At 33.2% G+C, this 24,512-nt stretch overlaps 1 protein-coding gene and 1 long non-coding RNA gene across 3 annotated transcripts in view; one reads left to right on the top strand and one right to left on the bottom strand.

The window, feature by feature from the left end:
• Window positions 1-24,512, top strand: part of Adsl (adenylosuccinate lyase) — a 370,898-nt gene that overhangs the window by 10,187 nt on the left and 336,199 nt on the right. For both annotated transcript variants that reach the window (XM_075376011.1, XM_075376013.1), the window contains one exon: window positions 4,894-5,080. In XM_075376011.1, the coding sequence (XP_075232126.1) occupies window positions 4,894-5,080 (187 nt within the window). The remainder of the gene's footprint in view (window positions 1-4,893; window positions 5,081-24,512) is intronic.
• The window catches only part of LOC142330611 (uncharacterized), a 39,549-nt gene continuing 33,523 nt past the window's right edge, over window positions 18,487-24,512 (bottom strand). The window contains exon 3 of the long non-coding RNA XR_012757820.1: window positions 18,487-19,080. This is a non-coding gene — a long non-coding RNA (uncharacterized LOC142330611). The remainder of the gene's footprint in view (window positions 19,081-24,512) is intronic.

Raw genomic sequence — 24,512 nt, 5'->3', positions numbered from 1 at the left:
TGTACTTCGCAGCAAGATGCTCGTCACCAAAGTGACGTCGATGATTCTTTATATAAACAATTTATCTAAAGTTATAATTGTGTTTTGGGGTTAAAAAAGGAAAAATTGGGGATAAAGCTGTTTTGAAAAATCACAACTCATGAAACGGCCAAAACTTTTAGGATTTTGATTGGATTTTCGTTATACAATACATTATAGATCATCATTACCAAAATATTACTTCAATCTGCTGCATTTTACATAAATATACATAATTAATAAACTATAATTACTTACAATCATGGTAACTTAATGAATATCTCATCATCTACAAGAAGATTATTTTCTTTGATTTCCTCCACTTTTCAGTTACACGATTGCTTAAAATTTTTATCTTTTGCAACTGCTGAATTTATATAGAATTAATCAATTTACTAATTGTAATTAAATAATATAATATTTCTATTATCCCACTGTTGAACAATCATAACAAAAACACTCATGAGTGACTAATTAATTCATTTTTTTTATGCGTGGGACATGGAAATGGAATATTCTAGCATATGAATAATGCCATGCCTAACTGGGATTCAAACCCGGGACCTCCGGATGAAAAACCAAGATGCTACCACTCCATCACAGAGATCGGCATTTAATTAGATCAGCAATCATTAAATTAGGTAGTGGTTATGGTAGTTCTGCCTCACTCAGGGCAAATCTCTCGTTAACACCCCTCACCTAAACCTGAAGTGTCAATACTCACACACAAACAGTGACAAGTAATAAATTGTTGCATATTAGATTACACTGATCAACAATGATTTTGTTAGATGAGAGTGAATAACTGATTCTTATATATGAAATCAGAATTTTTCTATCGGGCTTAATGTTTTTGTAATTACCAATCTTATTTTCAGGTAATATCATGCTTGAACTCCAAAGCATAGCATTTTGTGAATGCATTTTATTATAATATTTGTCAACTAAATAGCTTTTGTTTATTTATTGCAGTACCTTAATTGTTGTCACATTGATTTATTGGACATTAGTTATCATGTTTATTATTTACACTCTAAATAAAATGAACAAGAATGTGACTGATTTTCCTATTTTCATCTTACAATAAACATATTATCTGCTCATTAGTTATTATATTTACTTACAAATTGTCAAACAGACTAGAAAAATATTTTTAATTCTCATTCAAGTGCAGGTTCTTGTGTGTGTAACATGCAGCTATGTAGCTGGCTTTTGAATTTGCAGGTATATTCTGTTCAGCAAAGTGAGTGTATGTTTATTAAATTAGTGTATTTATAAAGTGTTAATTTTTAAACGATATTATTTATTATAATATATTAATAATGCCTTGTAGTTGCATTAATCATCCAAACAATTTCTGCTACTCTGTGGTGAGGTAACGTTGAAGTCTCAGAAAAGAAATATAACTTCACCGATAAAAAAGTCGTATGAACTGTACTTTGAATGTAAATTAGTCGATCAGGATAAATCTTGGGCTCCTCATATTGCTGTGCTTCTTGGGTAACATTGTTGACCGGTTGGCTAAATGGATCTTGTCATGCCATTTTCAATCCTTCGGTTTGGAGAGAACCGAAGGATCACCACACGCTGTTATTTTTGTGTAATAAAGATATCTGGAATAGCAGCTAAAACTAGATGTAATGTTAAATACCCTGATATTCCCTCTGCCATGCGGCCAGTGCCATATAGCAAAGAGCTTCTAATTCCAGTACCACCAGAAACGTGAAACTTAGATGAAGATGAAAATGCCGAACTTGTGCTGACTTATCAGGTGATGAAGAAAGAGATCCAGACTTTTTAGAAAATAGATTTACTGAATCCCATTTAATTAATCGATTAGAATTAAATGATCTGGTTCGTGATCTTAATTTAAAGAATCGAGCAGAAATATTGGCATCAAGACTGAATTGATGGCATCTTTTAAACCAAACACTAAAATAACTGCTTTCCATGACAGACAGTCAGAATTTGAACATTTCTTCTCTCAGTATGTAGACTTAATACACTGTATGTAATGATGTGGACTGTTTACTGGAAGCTTTTGGAGATATGCACCATCCTGATGAACGGCAGCTTTTTATTGACTCGTCAAAGCTTAGTTTGAAAGCTGTTCTACTTCACATTGAAAATAAATACCTATCAACACCATTAACATATGCTGCTCACATAAAGGAGTCTTATGAAAATACGTAACTTCTATTGAGCAGGATTCGGTATGAGAAATATTTATGAAGTTCTGAAAGCAATAGCACTTTTAACTTGGATACACTAAGTTCTGTTGCTTTTTGTGTAAGTGAGAGATAGCAGGGATAGGAAAACCCATTATATAAAAGAGTTTTTTTTCTTTACCTTTATAATTTTTCTTTCTTGTATTTTAGCTGAGACTAATCGTTCTCCATTTGATTTTTATGAAGGTGAGTCAGAGTTAGTTTCTGGATTTAATGTTGAGTATAGGTCTTTTAGATTTTCTTTATTTTTTTGCCCGAGTATAGAAATATAATGTTTATAAGATATTTATCTTGTTTAATTTTTTAGGTGGTGATTGTATAAATTATTTTTTTAAGGTTATCTTTGTTATTTATTTTTTGTTTGAGTTCGCGGTTGTTTTCCTCGTTATCGTTACGATAAGCTAATATATTTATGTTGAAGGAGTTATTTATCTGTTGCTTTGAATTATATTTTATTTTTTATTTTTTTTAGGGTGTTTTTGTTTTTCATTATTTTAATGTATTTATATAAGTTAATAGTATATTATACTTTTATATAATTTCAAGTTATGTTGCTTAAAGCTTATTAACTTATATTTTAACTAAAAATTTAATTGTAAGCGGGTTTATAACGAAAAACGAGAAGTAAACTGTCGTCAAGATTTGTCCAGTTAAAATATACGGTTCTTCAACTGGCCGAGCTTTAATTCATGTCGGTGATTTAAACGTATTAGCGTTCAGAATATTATTTTATTGATCGGGTAAAATGATCTTGTTTGGAAGTTTTTTTTAATCGATAACGGTATTGATATAATGATTACGATCGATATAATTAGTGCCACTACTCCTCCTAACTTTCTTGGAATAGATCAAAGGATAGCGTATGCAAATAGAAAGTATCATTCCGGTTGAATATGTGGAGGGGTTCTTAGAGGATTGGCCGGTGTAAAGTTTTCTCGGTCTACTGTAATAAATGGATTTATATTGATTATTATCGTACTGGAGAAGTTTGTACAGAGTAGTTCAGCCGAAGAATATTCACGTTTTTTAATCCACATCACATATATTTGGCTAATCCATATCACGAGAATAGTATCGTTAAGGTATTAAAAAAAGAGCGTGTAACCGATAAATACACACACACGCGCGCACGAATACAAAGGAAAGAATGTACAGACAAAGGAAGCAGTTGATATTAAAAACTACCCAAATTTCAGTGCTTAAACAGTAAAAATTTTATTGCAGAATTGTAAATTTATTATTGAAAATTGTGTAATGATGATACAAATGAATGTTTATTCATTAAAATAAATTAATATTTAGCGAGGCGGTACAATCCATATCCAATATCATTGTTGATATTTCATAAATTTTCCTCGTGTATTCAGTAAAAAAAAACAAATTATTAGCAATTTGTTTATTATTATAAGCGTGTATATTCTATATCGTATTGAAGCCGGTCTATGATAATGAAAGAATACGAACTTGAATAAATGCTTGTGTAATGTGGTGAATATTTTAGTTAGTAGCATTTTTATGAACAAAATAAGGAAAAAAAATAATAAAAAACGATTTTGAACTTCTGAGTCTAAAAGGAGTAGAGTGATGTAACAATGAAACTATTTTTTTAATCTCTCGGTAACAAATTAAGATATCAGCATGATTTTTTTGTGCGTGTAATCTTCATGTGAATATTTAAAAACCAATTTCTAGATTTTTTTGATATTCCGAGTTTCAAGGATTAAAAATAAATGTTTGAATTTTTTTAAAACCCTATTTTTTCTATTTAATTTCTGGGTAACAAATGAAGATATCAACCTAATTTTTGGTGACTGTAATCTTCATGTGAATAAACCAATTTTTTAAATTTGATCTTAAAAGGGGATGAAGAAAGTTAAAACAAATTGAAAAATTATTGTAAAATTTCTTTAATTAACACCGATTATACTAAAGGAGATATTAATATATATATATATATATATATATATATATATGTATATGTATGTGTGTGTGTGTTTGTGTGTGTGTATATATATTCTAGTATATTTATATGTCATTTCATTATATTTACAAATTAAAGTGTTAAAATTTGTGTAGCAAGATGCAACTGTATACTACAGTTTATAATATAATATTACTCATTGTAGGCAGTAAAAATTTAGCCCACAATCATATTGTGTATGACACTGAATGTCTCATGTTTATCATATTTATAAACAGACCTTTTATGCTTCTAACAGTATGCAACTTACCGCTATATTCCTTAATTTAAAGTTAATCATTCCAGACAGTTGCCAGTTAGCCTACAATCTTACTGGATATGAAACAATGTTTCACATGATTATATTTACAAATAGAAGAGGTAAAATATTTGCAGCAGAATGTAACTGTGTTGCATTACGTAATGTTATATTGATCATTGCAGGCAGTTGAATATAGCCTACAATCATACTGAATATGAATACAAATTTTTCTATCATCATATGTACAGTGGAGCATTAAACGTTTAGAATAGAGAATAATTTTACAAGGAAGGGCAGATTAGGTTGTGCATCCCTCTTACTCGCTTATTCATATACTCATACTGATATTAAAATATAAACAATTTTAACCTCAGTAATTTTCTTTCAGCATTTTTACTACAGATGTGCATTTTCATTTCTTTCAGGGAATCATATTATTGGTGTCTGCAGTTGGGATCGAGATCTGGGCAAAAGCATATTATTATATTTCTGTGTATCTTCTCCTTCGATAGCGTATACTGTCATCATTTAATGATTGAAGTTGATACCACGAACCATGGTAATGACAAATATACAAATAGTAAATACTACTCACTCTACAGGAGCAGTGTGGTAAGTAATGAGAATGTTAAGTAGTTTATCTGTGATGAATACGGAACAAATATTCTATAAGCGATTAGATTAAGAATAATTATCGGCCAATTTAGAATGATTAAGTATTGAATTTATGGTTAATCATCACAGATTAGGTTGATTGGGTTATGAGAAATGGAAATGTGAGGAGAAGGGATTTAAGAGGTGCCCACCACTTGACGATGACACTTTGGTGCATCGCTTTTCTCACCCTTGCTGCCTTCAGTGGTCATCAGATTACATTTGCATGTGATGTTATAATTCTGAAATAAGAATGGTTTACTTTTATATGTTACTTTATATAAAAAGATACTTTATAATAAGGATTTATTATTGGTAATCAATTTATAGTCATTTATTGTTACTGGAGTATTATTATAAGTTTATAAAGCTTTCATTGAAATTGGTCACTTCTTAAATTATAATGCAAGAAGTTAAATATTTTATAGTTGAAATTTTATTTTTTTTACATTTCAGGATTTTAATTAAGCAACTGTTTTTTATGCAATACTAGCTACTTTGGTGGGCCCAAGTTAAATTTTTGGTGTGAATCAACTGTGTATATCAATGACTTCTTTTTTTTCAAGTTGTTCTTAGTAACTTTGGATAAATAATTCCACAACATTTGCCTACACTGTCTGTCCTGTTCTATTTGTCTATTCTATAACTATTGTAATAAGAGTTAAGAAAAAAATTGATATCTCCCCATTCTGTTCCTTTGTTACCTGCCGCTATTCAAGTTTAATCCGTTTGGAGTTTTTCTGCCTACAAAAGTCTGTTTTTCTAGATGTTTTCCAATATTAAAAAAGAATGGTAATCTAGGATCTATTTCATAATTTTGGAGAGCGATATAGACTTCGGTTTTGTTGAGATGTGATGTTCTATTGAATATGAAAATATAATTATTCTTTTACTGTTTGTAAAATAAACCAAGTGAAGTTCTGTTGAACTTATCTTCTAAAAATATACGTAAAAAAAGTTGGTATCCACGTAATATTCTTTCCCTTTTTTACCTGTCCCTATTCTAGTTTCATCCCTGTAGAGTTTTCTGCCTACAAAGTCTGATTTCTAGATGTATTACAAAATTAGAAAGGAATGGTAATTTGGAATCTATTTAATAATTTGGTAGAGTGGTGTAGTCTTTGGCTTTGGTTGAGATGTGATGTTCTGTTGAACCTGAAAATATAATTCTACTTTTACTACTTGTAAAATAAACCATTTTGCACTCACAATTATCTGACTATTAACTTTCCTTACATTTGATTCTAGAAGGAGCACCTGATGAGTCCGATGAATGTTGATGAGTGATGTCCCTTATTTCTGGTGAATATAATGCTGGCTTCTGGATAACCCAAAGTCTTCTTTTGACATGTTTCTTCTTTTATAAATGTCAGGAAAAGATTTTTGAAAGTATATGTTTGGAGTGTCGCTTTATATGGAAGTGAAACTTGGACAATCGGAGTATCTGAGAAGAACAGATTAGAAGCTTTTGAAATGCGGTGCTATAGGAGAATGTTAAAAATCAGATGGGTGGATAAAGTGACAAATGAAGAGGTATTGCGACAAATAGATGAAGAAAGAAGCGTTTGGAAAAATATAGTTAAAAGAAGAGACAGACTTATAGGCCACATACTAAGGCATCCTGGAATAGTCGCTTTAATATTGGAAGGACAGGTAGAAGGAAAAAATTGTGTAGGCAGGCCACGTTTGGAATATGTAAAACAAATTGTTAGGGATGTAGGATGTAGAGGGTATATTGAAATGAAACGACTAGCACTAGATAGGGAATCTTGGAGAGCTGCATCAAACCAGTCAAATGACTGAAGACAAAAAGAAAAAAAAAACAAACAAATTAGTCACACTGAGTATAAAATAAAACAAGAATAATTATAATTTTATTCCCTCTGTTCGTTTTTCAGAACCGATTGACTTTTTTGAATAGGTTAAGATTGTTTTTATAGGTAAATTCATTGTCCGCGTTCGTTATTTAGAAGGTCTGTTACTGAGAAGTATTTCATCCATTAGTATCATTATAAAACTGCCGGGGAATCTATAAGTGTTCAGTATTACAAAAAGTCCGTTACTGGGAAGTGTCCGTTAAGGGAAGTTCCATACTTTGAAATTACAATTAAAATTAACAATTAAAGTTACTGGTTATCAATTAAATGATAACCGTAATTAGAAACCCTCTTGTTGTTGAAAAAACAAGATTTGTGATCCCTTATACATTTTTCAAAAGATCTACCAGTCTGTCCAATATGAACTTTATCACAGGAACCACATTCAGGTTTGTAAACCTATTTTTTTTAATTTTATCCGTTTTACCTTAGTTTTTAATAAATTTATCTAGAGGGTTATCAAATTTATTGAAAGCAATTTTAAATGAACATTTTGATGAATGTTGATGATGAGTGATGTCCCTTATTTCTGGTGAATATAATGCTGGCTTCTGGATAACCCGAAGTCTTCTTTTGAAGATTACTTTGCACATTTGTTTATTTTTCTTAACACATTTATACATGGTCACACACCAAAAATTAAAGTTATTTATTAATGTAAACAAAATTAATATTTTAAAATCCATTTTAATGCACTTTGACTCATGTAATGATACATTTGTGCAGCTCATACTGTGCACTATTTGTCTTCCTTATTAACATATTTATATCCATTCACATACTACAAATTAGAGTTGTTTATTAATACAAACAAAATTTGTAGCTTGGGCAGTTAGTGCATATGCTAGACTATTAAGAAATTTTTTTTTGAGCCAATTATAATTTTTTTATATACCGTACTGCAAAACAAAATTAATATTTTTAATTTAATTTAATTTTTTTTTCTCACTCAAAATTTGTTTCCATGGTTTATCAGTTTTCCCTTTGATACACAAAAAAATAATGCAAATTTAAAATAATAAATATTTTCTAACCTGTTATAATTATTAATCTGTTACACTAACAAAATATGATTACACCATTAATCATATGATTTTGTATAATGAGCTAGGAAATATATTTCATGTTTTCTTTTTTATTTTATCTTCATAAATATTTTTTTTATGAAGTTACAGTTCTTGTAATTTTTGTTAAACTTATATTTGAAGTGCCATGACATTAATATACTCTTTAAGACTTTGGGGGTTGGTTTCCCCACGGCCCTAGCCTTTCCAGTCCTTCTTCCGACTACTCTCAGAGCTGCAGAACACTACACAACTACACAACAACGTCCTACACTGTTTCTTACATTTGCATTTGATGGTGTTGCGACATCTTACAAAACGCAACTGTAACCTGAGGTGGAAACTATCATGCCAATGGGTGAGTGGCTCTACATAGTGAGACTCGAATGATGTCCTCTAGGCATCTGGGTGAACCTAGTTGTATTTAGCTCTAGCTCCAGTATGCGTGCGCTTTGCTAGAGCAATCTGTTATGTAACCAGTACTTGTAAGACTAAAATTTCAAGTCTACAAATAAATCCTATGATGGTTGATGGTCCATCTGAAAAAACTACCAATTTTAACCTAGTGAAAAAGGCCAAGGCCTTTTTCACTAGGTTTCTTTTTAAATAAAATAGACATAAGTTTTAAGTACATTTTTGGTATGTTAGCTGTGATACCAGTAGTAAATGTTTTTTAATATCATTAATGATATTTTGTTTCGAACGATGATACTTGTATAAAAAGAAATATATTAATTTTTCAAAAATTAATATTTTACCAAAAAAAGAAAAAAATTCATGAACGCCTCTGTTTTATGTGTGAATTCTCTAACATACCTTGCAAACTGATATGATATCCTGTTCATTTTTAATTGAAATAGATGAAAGAATGTTAAATATAAGAAAAGAACGATTAAATATTCATTTCTTATGTTATGAATATTCTTAATGAATGTTATCATACAAGCAACTGTGTGACTTAATGCTTATTCATTTGTTTGTATGTATCTATGCCCTTTCGAAATCAAAAGGGATGCAATTTTCTCTTAAGGTTTTTTGCTGTGAAAATCAGTAAGTCTCAACGACAACCCTTAAAAGTGGCAGTCTTCTAAGGGAAGACTATTTCTCTCATGGGCAATTTAATGTATCATGCTCTAGGGTGAGCTCATCCAGTAGTTGTCTATTCAGAAAGACTAGTAATGTAACTTACAAGGAAGTAATAAAATTTTCCCAGAATTTGCCCTAAACTCAAACAGCACTAATACAATTATACGCTTATTCATTTGCATGTACATATGCATATGCTGACAAAAAATACATCTACCATTCACTGTACATATTTATGTATGCATTTTCCTAGAATACTTTTTTCAACTTGTGCACATTTCATACTATTTGTGTTCATTTCTTTTTAAGATATCTTTGTATTTTTGAATAATTACCCATTGGCATTGAGAAATTAGTCTTTGTATTCATGTTAAAATTCTGATTAAATATTCATGAGCAAAATGAGCTGCGACGAGATATGCTAGTATATATAGGTTAGAGTATTGTATTTAGCATTTGAATTCATTATTACTGGTATGTATTTCTGGAATAGTAGTTATTCCAAGAAATGTTTATTATGTTTAAACCTTTGTTTTGTATGTAAAATCATCTTTAGTCTTGCATTCATTACATCAGAAAAAACATTTAATGTAAAGCCTCATCATTAATTGTAATGATGAGAGCTTGGTAGAAGCACAACATATATAATGATCAACTCCCCAATGGGTATTAGACAGCTCTCAGTATGTCTAACATTTTTAGACATTTTACCTTTAGCTCCTTCAAATGTGTTATCCATGTTAATCGTTAGTCAAACGATATACCTAGAAATCTAATTCGCATGCATGCTTCAACTGCCAACCTGGTTCACAACATAAATACAGTCAAGGGTCAACATGTTCCCTCAACCTGGAAAAGCAAATGCTCTTTGTTTTTTCCAGTGTAAACGTTAATCCACTAGATGTACACCATGATTCTAAACGGGTTATTGTGTTTTGTAACAGACTGTAGCTAACATTCCACAAGCTACGTAAATAAAAAAATCATCTGCAAATAAAGAACACATTACTGGTCAAGGAGGTAGGACAATAACTTGTCCTACGCTTAGCCAGGTTTCAATATTGAGTTTTCAACCCCATACTCGCCACATTGTTGCCAAACGGCCCTTCATCAGTATCATCTTGGTTTTATCAGTGCTGAATGCCATCTTATGTTGACGGCCCCATAGCTCAAGTATTCTGGATGCCCGAGAGACACAGAGTTCAACCTCATTCTGCAAACATTCTTAGACCAGTGAAGCCCATCATCGTCATAAGCAACAATGCGACAGCTGCCGGGTAACCTCAGTCGCATCAAAAAATCAAACTCCACAACCCACAATAAGGGGCCCAGAACACTACCTTGGGGACAACCCTTAAACAGTGTCTTCTCTACTTCTGGCCACCATCACAAAGTAGAACTTCTCGATGCTCAAAGTAGCTTTCCATTACATGCATTTCATTTTTGGTACACCCATGTCTCTATAATTGAAATAAAGAAGAAGGCCACTACAGACTGTCAAGAGAATCAAAATACATCTCGATAGCTCTCAAATATGATCCACATTCCTTGCTATCAACAGAGGGCTCTTATGATCTTTCTTCAATTTTTTACAATTTATACATTACGGAAGATCAGCCCCTTTTTGGGATAGTCCTCGCGCTTATGTCCCTCCTCACAGCAGTAGGCACAGAAAATGAGCAGATCACAGAACTTAGCTCTGTGAACATATCCCTTACACTTAAAACACTGCTTAACATCAATGTACTCCTTGACTCTGAAAGAAGCAAAATCGATGAACAGCCTCCCTTCAGCGAGGAAGGTCTTCAACAATGAAGGACCCGCTTCAAACAACCCTGTGATGAGAGACATCACCTCATCCTCAGCTAGACACTGATTCATACCGTAAACTATCATTCTCAGTTTTTTTGGATCGGCTGTCATTTCGCTTTTCTTGAGTTTTAATGAACCTGATATAATTTTGACTGTCTCCTAGTTATCAGCCACCACAACCAGCCCCTTCTTAGTTTCTTTTATGTTTTGAATTACCAGGTTCAACTTCTTTGATGAAAGGATGACTTGAAATTCATCCTTCATCTCTTTACTAATTTTGATGTGTCCTTCTTTCATATTAACAAACAGGACTTCTGGTTGATTTTGAGCAAACTGGCCTCTTGCTTGTTCTTGATAATATCTCCATAACATTTCTGCGGGGCTTTAATAGGCTCAATAACCGGAAAATGAACAGTTTCTTCTTAACCACTGCTTCCTTTACCTGGACTGGCTTAGAAGCTAATGCTTCGTATCCTTCTGCTAATGCAGACAAAAACTTTGAATTCTTTCAATTTTGGGGTCAATTTTGACCTTAAACTAGCTGAGACACCTCTGGGATTCTCCAGAAAGGCCAACAGCTGCTCAAACTGCTCACTTAAAACCCTCATCAAAGGCGGAGCTATCAGGCTTACCTTTTGATATCAGAAAATCAAGCACATCTTTCTTTACCTGGGTGGAGATTTCTGCCTGATTTCTTCATCACCAGAGGAGGCTGACAAGTCGTCAGTCATTACCTCAGCAACTTCAACAGCCTTAACCTGCTTGGGCTTGAGTTGCTACTTAGATTTGCCTTCCGACATTGATACCTGCAGAATTAGTAATAATTTGTAATTTTTTTTTTTAAATATGACAAAAAGATTAATAATTCAACAAATAAATAAAAGAGCAAAAACTTTAATGTATATAAATGTAACATTTATTTCAGTATAAAAGCTTTTATAACTACTACAACTTAAAGACTTTTGACAAATATCACAAACATAACTGTTTTCTTTGGTGTGAATATTAACATGTTTCTTTAAAGTTGCTGAACTTTGACTGAAAACCTTTTGACAAAAGTTACAAACATAAGTTTTTTCTTTGGTATGAATAGCATTATTATTGACAATAGTTACAATCATACTTTTTCTCTTTAGTATACATATGTATGTGTTCTTTTAAATATCTACCTAATTTAAAAGTTAAAATTTAAAAGTTTTCTGACAAAAAGTACATATATATTTATTACCTCTAGTATGCTTATTAAGATGTTTTTGTAAATTATAATTATGATTAAAAGATTTTGAAAAGTTATAGTTATATTTTTTCTCATTCACGTTAACGTTAACTTACTCAAACAACTTGCTATCCTTTCCTGGACTCTCTTTCATCCTAATAAAAAAAAAATCCAAAAATCCAACTGGAGATTTACATACAAGTAAATAATGCGATCTGACAACAACCAAAAGAACCTGTATGAGATACCCTTTGTAGATATTAATTTAACACACGTAAATGTATACAAAAAATTATAAAATACTTGACAAAACAATTCTCATTTTTTCATTGTTGGTTATCAAACTGTTCATTACCTAATACTTTATTGAAAACAATCGTTTACTAAATAGACAATAACTGTTACACAATTGCCAGAAATTAGGCTTTTTTTGTCTGAAAGATAATTTGCAAGCATAAAATGCTTGAAAAAATAAACAAAACAGGGATCTTAAAAATTCATTGGGGCTTGAAAAAAAATTATGTGATGTAATTTTCAATAAATAATGTTTAGCAGGTCAATACATAATAATACTTCCTTATTCGTAACTATGAAAAACTTATTTCATAAAAAATAATACCGTATTTGCAGGTGTATGGGCTACAGTTTTTTAAATCAAAATTTCTGAAAAAAAATTGGGTGCAGTTTATATTCCAGATATTAGGCCCACAGGCCACTTTAAAAATTTATTAATAAACAATACAATATTTAAAACTTACTTTATGAAAACAATATCTGACTCCATTTTGCTTTTATAACATCTAGCCCCACTCATCAGTCGATACTTCCTCATTATTTCTGTTACTGTCCTCGCTCTCAAATGATACTTGCCATATAGTAACACTATAGTACTAGTATACGGCACTAAGTATATGGCACTATAGTACTAGTATACGGTACTAGTAGATGGCACTAGTATTCAGTGCCGTCCATCGAGTTTAAAATGGAGGTGACTTACAAATACTTGATGAACATTTCATGTAGTGAATTTCCATGCATCCAAGATTCACTCAGACAGACTGTGCTCTTTTCTCGGACGGTGCTTCGAGCTAAAAGATGATGAGGAGTAAATTACAAGAACGTTTTGGACCGTTTGGAAACTAGAAATAGTACTTGAGTATTGACGATGTGCTCAACACAGAGGATGTATCGACTGATATCCTTCTTTTCAGATTTGAATAATACTAAAATAAAAAATAAACTGGATTTTATCATACACACAAATCCCACGTACTGCTGTTATCATTTATAATACATCACTACACATTCATAGTACAATGATAATTTAGAAGAAACCTAATGTTATAAGACAAATAGGGAGGAATAGTAGTTACAAGACAGTTCTAATCGATTAACTGCTTCAAAATAAATTACACAAACATGCAATCAGCAAAGTTTTTCCTTCATCAAATAATTCACTTCAACAAAAGGAATCTCCACACACTTACTTACATGGTAAATTGACAGAAAAAAATTTAATTTTTTTTTTTAAAACAGAGATGTTAAAATTGCTTTCAATAAATTTGATAACCCTCTAGATAAATTTATTAAAAACTAAGGTAAAACGGATAAAATTAAAAAAAATAGGTTTACAAACCTGAATGTGGTTCCTGTGATAAAGTTCATATTGGACAGACTGGTAGATCTTTTGAAAAATGTATAAGGGATCACAAATCTTGTTTTTTCAACAACAAGAGGGTTTCTAATTACGGTTATCATTTAATTGATAACCAGTAACTTTAATTGTTAATTTTAATTGTAATTTCAAAGTATGGAACTTCCCTTAACGGACACTTCCCAGTAACGGACTTTTTGTAATACTGAACACTTTTAGATTCCCCGGCAGTTTTATAATGATACTAATGGATGAAATACTTCTCAGTAACAGACCTTCTAAATAACGAACGCGGACAATGAATTTACCTATAAAAACAATCTTAACCTATTCAAAAAAGTCAATCGGTTCTGAAAAACGAACAGAGGGAATAAAATTATAATTATTCTTGTTTTATTTTATACTCAGTGTGACTAATTTGTTTGTTTTTTTTTTCTTTTTGTCTTCAGTCATTTGACTGGTTTGATGCAGCTCTCCAAGATTCCCTATCTAGTGCTAGTCGTTTCATTTCAATATACCCTCTACATCCTACATCCCTAACAATTTGTTTTATATATTCCAAACGTGGCCTGCCTACACAATTTTTTCCTTCTACCTATCCTTCCAATATTAAAGCGACTATTCCAGGATGCCTTAGTATGTGGCCTATAAGTCTGTCTCTTCTTTTAACTATATTTTTCCAAACGCTTCTTTCTTCATCTATTTGTCGCAATACCTCTTCATTTGTCACTTTATCCACCCATCTGATTTTTAACATTCTCCTATAGCATCGCATTTCAAAAGCTTCTAATCTTTTCTTCTCAGATACTCCGATTGTCCAAGTTTCACTTCCATATAAAGCGACACTCCAAACATATACTTTCAAAAATCTTTTCCTGACATTTATAAAAGAAGAAACATGTCAAAAGAAGACTTTGGGTTATCCAGAAGCCAGCATTATATTCACCAGAAATAAGGGACATCACTCATCAACATTCATCGGACTCATCAGGTGCTCCTTCTAGAATCAAATGTAAGGAAGGTTAATAAGTCAGATAACTGTGAGTGCAAAATGGTTTATTTTACAAGTAGTAAAAGTAGAATTATATTTTCAGGTTCAACAGAACATCACATCTCAACCAAAGCCAAAGACTACACCACTCTACCAAATTATTAAATAGATTCCAAATTACCATTCCTTTCTAATTTTGTAATACATCTAGAAATCAGACTTTGCAGGCAGAAAAACTCTACAGGGATGAAACTAGAATAGGGACAGGTAAAAAAGGGAAAGAATATGTGGATACCAATTTTTTTTACGTATATTTTTAGAAGATAAGTTCAACAGAACTTCACTTGGTTTATTTTACAAATAGTAAAAGAATAATTATATTTTCATATTCAATAGAACATCACATCTCAACAAAACCGAAGTCTACACAAACAAGATGATTTGTGGAAGTGACTAACACAAAATAACACACATGTGGTCTCTCCGCGGATGAACTTTTTCACTCACCAAGACATCACCCAACAAAACAATATACTACCAAACAGACAATGGAAAAACCCGACTGTGGATGACATTTTTCATCTACCCTGTGACTAGGTCCAAAGGAATACGTTCGAGCATTTGATTATAAATAAATTATCAAATCAATCAATAAAATTAAAAATTAAACTTCCAAACCCACAATACTCATATCAAAACAGAAATTTCTATGGAGATATAACATTGCTTACAAGGTGAATCACCATAAACATAACAATGATAATTTGCTTGAAATGTAATTTCAGTAATTTTCCTCAGCGCACTAGAAAAAAAAATCGTGTGACTTAGGAAACCTGATAATAATACACGAGTAGCAAAAAATGTCTTCAATTAATTGCCAATAATAAGTCCTTGTTAAAAAGTATCTTTTTCTGTAACTTATCACGTAAAAGTAAACCATTCCCATTTCAGAAATTTAACATCACATACAATTTTAATATGGTGATCGCTCAAATGAGTGGGGGTGAGAGTGACGATGCACTATTAATAGTCACGTGATAAGGCACCGGGAACCTGTTCAATCCATTCTTCACACACTTCCATTTCTCAACTCAATCGAGCCAGTCTGTGATTATGAAAGTTTTCATCCACCTTGCGACTAGATCCAAAGGAATACAATAAACCATTAGATAATAAATCAACTATCAAAAAGTCCATAAAATTAAAAATTAATCCTCCAACCCAACAATACTCATATAATAACAAAAACTACCGTGGAGATATAACATTTTTTACGAAATTTAACTCCATCTCCTTGTAATGTACTTTCAGTATTTACATAAGAGAAATTTAACTGGAGATATACATTTTTTACAAGATGATTCAACATAAACATAATTTAGGTCCATTTCCTTGTAATGTACTTTCAGTAATAATACACAGCTCACCAGAAAAAACAGGCGTGTGACTTAGGAAGAGTGACAATAATACACCAATAGCAAGAATTAACTTTAAATTAATACCGTTATAGATGGTAATTAAAAAATATCCTGTTATTTAATTTATCACGTCAAAGTAAACCATTCCCATTTCAGAAATTTAACATCACATGCAATTGTAATCTGTCGACCGCTCAAAGGAGCAAGGGTGAGAGTGACGATGCATATGTCATCGTCACGTGGTGGAACACCGGGCACCGGTTCTAACCATTCTTCACACATTTTTATTTCGATAACATAATTTTACTATTCTGTGATGATGAAATTTATCGTCCACCCTGCGACTAGATCATAAAGAATATTATAGAGCATTTGATAATAAATCAACTATTAAAAAATCCATAAAATTAAAAATTAATCCCCCACCCTACAATATTCATATCTTAACCGAAATTTCTTTGGAGACATATATTTTTTACAAGATGATTCACCATAAACATAATAAAGGTTTTTTTGTTGTAATGTACTTTCAGTAATTATACACAGCTCACTAGAAAAAAAGGAGTGTGACTTAGGAAGAGTGACAATAATACACCAGTAACGTCAAATAACTTTAAATTATTACTATTAATAGATCCTTATTAAAAAATATCCTTTTATATAACACATGACGTAAAAGTAAACCATTCTTATTTCAGAAATTTAACATCACGTGCCATTGTAATCTGGTGACCGCTCAAAGGAGAGGGAGTGAGAGTGACGATGCGTTTGTCATCGTCACGTGAAAGGGGCACCGGGCACCGGTTTAATCTTTTCTTCACACATTTTTTTCTGATGATTCAATATTACTACACTGTGATAATGAATTTTCATCCACCCTGCGACTAGATCACGTGAAAGTAATCATTTCAAAAATTTAACTACTCGTGCAATTGTAATCTGGTGACCGCTCAAAGGAGCGGGGAAGAGAGTGACGATCCGTTTGTCATCGTCACGTGGTGGGGCACCGGGCACCGGTTGAATCCCTTCTTTAAACATTTTTATTGTCACATTTTATATGTCCACCAAGGGCAGGTGGACACATCGGATAATACGCCAGATTGAGGTCTGGGTCGGGAGGAGGTTTGGTGAGACCAGCTTCTGGCTCATACAGTTCTTGACAGGGCATGGAGTCTTTAGGAGCTACCTGTACAGCCGGAGGAAGGGGAGGATCACAACTGCCCTTATTTTGATCATTCTAACACACCCGAGCACGTGGTATTACAGTACCCAAAGTGGGAGATGCAGCGGCGAGGGTGTCACGAACACGGGGGCGATTGACCATGTGATTGAGTCCATAGTAGAGACCATGCTGGCAAGTGAGGAGAATTTCCACACGATTGCAACGTTCGTGTCGGGTATACTAAAAAAATAAAAGAGGGAAGCGAGGGAGTGAGAGACAGTCTTGGGAACGTGTTACACGGGTGGGCGGCAGCGATGAAAGTCGGGGACTCTCGAGCCCCTGAGCTATTCAAGACCCGGCAGGGGTTCTCCTCGGGGTTACCCCTGTTAGAGGCAAGCACAAAAGACCAAGACCCGGTTGCTGAGGTGGGGTGGCTGGGAACGGCAGAGCCATACCTAGCTGCCCGGTATACTATCGATGAGTAGGATTCATTGATATCACGTTTTTTATATAGGTGAAGTGTGGTTTCATCTGAGAAGGTATTTTATTTTATTGACTGAGAGGGTATTTAGGGTGTATTTTATTGATTAATAAAATATACGACTGTGGTCGACAATTAACCTCCATGAATTACATGAAGCAAAAATTGGAGTCTGGATTGTTGGTGTGAGTAGAACCCACATTGTGGGTCCAAACGTTTTTGAAAATACAGTTAATAGTGATTATTATTGTGCTGTTTAAACAAACTTCATTAGTTAGTTAACAGAAGTGTAAATCAATCACGGTTGGTTCTAAAAAGATAGCGACATAGCGCACATGGCTAACAGATCAATGACTTTTTTAAGAAATGTTTGTTGAAGTAATAATTTTGATTGGTATGTAAGCTGCACTATCGCCTGTTTTGATTCCCCCAGATTTCTTTCTATGAGCGGCAGCGAAACAATCAGTGTATTGCAACAGACCAGTCACAATTGACGAAATAAGAACCACAATAAGGGCATTCGTACGAGACATTCTAGTACATCAGCTGGTTAAAGTGTTTGAAAACTAATTGAAACATGTGCAGTGTTGTATTGATGTTAGAGGAGGTTATTTTCAACAACTTTTATAAACTATATGAGTTATTGTAATATCTGTTTCTATAAAATAATGAAATAAGAATGCAAAGTAATAATTAAGACAGTTTCATCATTATAATTTCATAATTCCTGTGCACAGCAACTTTCTGAACGCACTTTATATTTTGTTCTCTATAGGGACTAGCTGTATACTGAGGAACATTATTTTCAGAGAAAGTAACTCTAATTAGTGCCACTTGTATCTCAGATGAGAGTGATTTACATCCATTGCCGCACATAAATTTGATTAATTTTTAATTGTTTTTTATATAACTTAAACGCTGGTAGCCATATTTTATGTTCTTTTTTTATAAAATTTATTACATTTTCCATAGTCCTTAGTCACCTACAAGTTATGAATTTTTATTATAAATTCTTTTAAGCTTATTAAGTGTGTTTATTTAGTTCTCAATGTAGCACATCTTAAAAGTTACATAAAATACTGCGTTCAATGCAGCCATAGTGGTTGAAAGATGAAATATCCCTTGCTAGTACAGTTTGTTCAATATATGAATATTTTCAAAAATAAAGAAGAAATCATTTTCCAGTACAAAAGGGAGCTGAAACAGAAAATTGATGAATTTTCAGATTGAATGTATACTTACAAAAATAGTTTTGTACAGAAGTGCCACTAAATTAGTTCGGCACACCCACATTTAATTTTTAATTATTTTTTTCTGTTAATCTTTAATAATTTTTTAAAAATTTATTAACATCTAAGAGATTTCATGAAACTTAACAGATCTCTACAATTGCCTGTAACAGAAAATTCTGCATCTGCAATTTTTTTCTTCTAAAAAGAAAGCTTTATTTTTTTCAAATGAATCTGCACTAACTTACAAAATATTTTGTCTTTGAAAATAGTAGAAAAATATGTATGTAAAGGAAAACAAATTGATCAGTTTTTTTTTTTTGTTAAAACTGTAACTTAATTGTTTTTTTTCTATAAATGAAATTATTTAGTTTTTAAAAACTAATAAATTTAATGAAATTTAACAAAACTTTGAATTTAAGTATATTCAGAAATATTCATGCGCGCATGCGCGCGTGTATGTTATTTATTTTCTATATTGTTATGTTATTCTGCTTTGGACAACTTTTATGAACATGTGTCACAGTCTTAAAATAAAATGAGTTAAAATAGATTTATATTGTGATCTACATTCTCAAAGTGTGATGCCACTAAAGTAAGTAAAGAAGTTTGTTATTTAATGAGGTACTGAATTTTGTCATCCAATTATACGATAACTACAAAACTTATAGCCTACAAATGAATAGAGTTTTTTCTGTTGTGTAATTCCAGGAATTGTCTCTTTATTCCTCTTAATCTAGTTTGTGTGTGTGTGTGTGTGTGTGTGTGTGTGTGTGTGTGTGTGTGTGTGTGTGTATGTGTTTTGCTTGAGACTTTAGTGTACAAGTGCACGTGTCTATGATTGGATAATTAAATAAATATTTTAATGATTTATGCATATATGCATGATGTATAAATATTGTGTATGTGTGTGTGTGACTGATATAATAAAAAACAGTATGTAATGATGAAACCGTAAAGCTTAATAATGCATGTATTTGATTGATTTTCATTTTCTCTATGATAAATTTGCATTTCTGTTTAATAATATATTCTTTTAGTTAAATGTTTTAACGAGTTTAAACATCTGTTTATTTATGTTTGAATATTACTCTTCAAAGTTTATTAGTATTATAATATTATACAATATTGTAAGGTTAATACTATGTTATATCTAAAAAAAGGGACTCTCCCTCTCTCTCTCTTTTACTGTATATATATTTTATTTATTACTATATATATATAATTTATTTTTACAACTTCCAATAATTTATAGGTAACTCAGAATCTAAACAGTCCCTATTATTGTTTAAACCATACAATTTAACTTTTCTACTGCTCAATAGTACCTTTCATACATGTAACTTTTATATTTGCCTTGATCTTGTCACTGTTATGACTATTAGTGACACAACTCAGAGCAAACAGGCACTCGTGTGCCTATAAGTATGAAATAATCTGGAAACTGATTTGGTCATGTTAGGTTCCACGCATTCCTTCAAGGAAAGTATCCTTAACTTATTGAAAAATTGGATTTTTTTTTAATCAATTTTATTGTTTGTTAATATTTAATGTATGATTATATTAATTTTCTTTTTATATGACATTACTTGGTTTAGATAAATTATATATATATTTTTTATTTTTTACCTCCAGGACCACTGTTAGGTATTGCTTCAGAAGATGAGATGAATTGATTTGTAGCATGTGTGAAAATGCCATGCCTGACCAGATATAACAAATATAAAGACATATAGTTTATATTTGTTATTATTATTATTATTAGATATGTCGTTATGTTTGTTATTTATTTTAAAATTTATTTTCTGGTTCATACTGAATAATTTATTTCATCCTAATGGGAAAATAAAGTCTGTCTGTGTGTGTGTGTGTGTGTGTGTGTGTGTGTGTGTGTGTGTGTGTGTGTGTGTGTGTGTGTGTGTGTGTGTGTGTGTGTGTGTGTGTGTGTGTGTGTGTGTGTGTGTGTGTGTGTGTGTGTGTGTGAACAAAATTTCATCACGTTTCGACACTCCAGTATCGATTTATATTCGGCCGCTTACGTTGTTCATGTGACCTTGTGCGAGCTAGCGACACGGAACAGAGAAGCGCAATAAAATTTTGTGATCGATTTCAAAAATCTCTCGTTGAAACTTATTCTACGATAAAGCAAGCATTCGGTGATGAAGCCGCATCTCGTACTACAACATACACGGGTTGGAAGCGGTTTGAAAACGGTAGAGTCGTTGGATGACGACGAACGAAGCGGGACGCCGTCAGTAGCTGTTCACGACGAAAACGTTGCGAAAGTGCGCGCGCTCTTGCTCGAACAACCTCATCTTATCCTTCGGGCCATACAGAAGAGATAAACATCAGTAAAGACGCGGTACGTACAATTCAAACAGAAAGAATGAACCGCCGAAAGGTATTCTCTCGTTTCGTTCCACACTTCTTGACCGAAGAACAAAAACAGCGTCTTTCTTCGTTCAAGACTTTGTTGAAACTGCCGATAGCGACCCGAATGTTTTGCAAACAATTGTGATTGGGAATGGAAGCTGGTGCTTCATGTGTAATCCAAAAACGAATCGTCAGTCCGCTGCTTGGTTGAGTCCTAAAGCACAAAGACCGGCGAAAGTCAGGCAGCAAAAATCAAGATTGAAAACGATGTTGATTGCACTTTTCGAAAGGGGCTGATTCATCATGAATTTGTTCCAACTGCTCAAACCGTGAATTCTAAATTCTATTATGAAGTAATGAAACGCCTGATGCGTCGTCATTCGTCGAATTCGTCAGCCGAGTACCGGGATCCGGGTAGTTGGACTTTCTTGCACGACAATGCCCCGGCACACACGGCAACAGTTTTAACTCTTTGTTACGCCACAAATTAAATCACCGTCTTATTCCACCCGCCCTACTCACTCGACTTGGCTCCAACAGACTATTTTCTGTTCCCGAAATTTAAGTTGAAGATGAAAGCCCGCTTTTTCGACGACATTCCGGCCATCCAAAAGGCTTGCATCGAGCAGTTGAAAGCGATCCCACCAAGTGATTTCTCCAGGGTGTTTGACGGGCTCTACCGGTGCTGAACGAATATATAACTAGAGAAGGGTTCTGTGTGGAGGGCTGATGTGAGTAAATTCGTTTATCTTTAAATCTGTATTTTATTCAATTTAGTTCAGGAACTTTTCAGACATACTGTGCATACAAAGTTGCTGAGGCTGCTGTCATGGCAAAAGGTTGCTGACCTAAAGTGTAATGTTATGCGCTTTGGTTTGATTTTTGTTAATATGTTACAACTATTTGCTATAAACACAAGTTGTCCCCGGTACGGGGCTGAGCGTACCAGAGTTGTTAGGGAACTCAAGAGAATGGATTCCTTCTTTGATCTGCGAGTCAACTGGAAGACTCGCAGAGAATGGACTATTGTGGTTGGCTTCCTCCGCTTCCTCGCCCTGAGCAGGATGGCTGAAGGGATATAGTAGAGTAGCACTCCGGGTGGCTAGAAAACACCTGGGCAGTTGATTGGCCGGAGGTAGGCGTGTTGGCATCGAGCCACGGTTAGATAGAAGTTGTGGTGATTATTTATTTAAGTTTGGCTGTCGGCGGAATGGCGACTCACGCGGAGGGTATGGGTTACCATGCAGCCGTAAGGTGTAGCACCGTTTTGACGAGGGCGGTTTTGAATAAGCAAACATCACTGTCGGCAGGTTGACGACTGCACTCCCGATGCCATGGATCCCATGCAGCCGTGAGGTGTAGCGACATCTCGACGATGGTAGAAAGCAAGTAAATGTCACGTGGGACTCTGCGATGAAGCTGAGTGGAGTAGGAGTTCTGTCCGCTTCTCCCTTGTGGTCCATACCGGAGTCCGTAAATTTACCTAAGTCTGGGGTATGAACTGAAAGTTGAGTTCACTAAGGGAACTAGGACTAAATGTCGTTGTTGCGGACAATATTTTTGATGGTATGTTGTTTTTTTTTTCAATTTGCCTCGAATCTATGAGACATTTACAAGAAAGTGGCTCACTTAAAAGTAGAACTAGGCGCGAGGTTCGTGCTTCCGCGAACTCGGTTAGCTAGTTCAGAGGGCAACGATAGGACATTCAATATGTCCGGACGAGGCCTACAATGAAGACAAAAGCTGTTTTTAATAATCACGATGTAAATGTCTACCGAGGTATTTATACCAGTGGATCCCAACGAGGCCTGGCTTATTACTGTGAGATGTAAAAAGTTAGAGGTTGAAAGACAACTCCCGTTAAAGCCCATTAGGGCTATGATTAGGGGGGGGGGGGGTTGTAGCAACCAGAAGTGTCACAAGGTGGGTGTCTTTTCCTACAGGGTTGGGATGTAAACACAAGTCTATAGAATCAAACTCAACCACAATAATATTTTAAATAATTTATCATTCTCCATATTCTTGAGTCTTTTTTCGTATATTTTCATTGTTTGTTTCATTTTAAGATCATCATAACTTCTAATATTTTGTCTTTTAACGGGTCTTTGTACTATCGGTTCCTCCAATCATCACTGATTTCCATTTCAACTTCTTGAACTACACTTCTCATAAGATCATTTACCAATCGTTTTACTTTATCTTCTCTTCTTTTATCTATTTCTATTATCTTCAACAACCTAATTCATACCAGCAATTGTACTAAAGAAAGGAAAATAAGCTTAAGATGAAGAACACACAATGTTTATCATAATCTTGGTAAGACTAACTCACCTATTTTTGCTATTTCAACATGCTAATAACTAACCATCAATGAAGTAATCACTGGAAATTCCACTTTAAGTTGTTTCAATAGATTATGGGCCACTAGGAATATGTTGCATATAGTGTATTACAATTAATGATGAATTAAGAGAAGCAATTTTATCTGAAAGGTTCTTTACCATTAAATTTATTTATAACGACCAGATATATAACAAGAATCTCTGGAGAGGTATAAAGATAGTTGTTTCCACAGCTTCCAAAAAGAATTCCTAATTTCACAGTGTTTTACATCCACAGTATGGATCTAATAGGTCCCTAAGCAACATACATAACAGAAATGAAGTGGAAGGGATCAAGCATGTAAAAAAAAGGATGCATCGTGAGAATGAACAATTTCTTTATTAATGGAGCAACTATAGTATAGTATACAACTGTAGTATAGAGTGGTAGTGTCACAGCATTTCCCAGTCAGTCACAGTATTTTCACACAGTATAAAAATTGCCATTTCATCCTCCGATGAAATACCTAATGTCGATCTTGGAGGCTATAAAAAAGCATAATTTACCCAACATGGGAGTAGCATACTACAAATCATCAGTTACATGTTGTCTTGTTTAAATACTTCAATAAAAATTATTTTTCCTTAAGATTTCACTCAAGATCAGATTCAGGCTCAATATACTTTGAAACAAAATCTTGCTCAT

The sequence above is a fragment of the Lycorma delicatula genome, chromosome 9 (assembly GCF_047948215.1).
Source record: "Lycorma delicatula isolate Av1 chromosome 9, ASM4794821v1, whole genome shotgun sequence".
In the NCBI taxonomy this organism is placed as follows: domain Eukaryota; kingdom Metazoa; phylum Arthropoda; class Insecta; order Hemiptera; family Fulgoridae; genus Lycorma; species Lycorma delicatula.
This window is presented reverse-complemented; position numbering and strand designations above follow the sequence as displayed.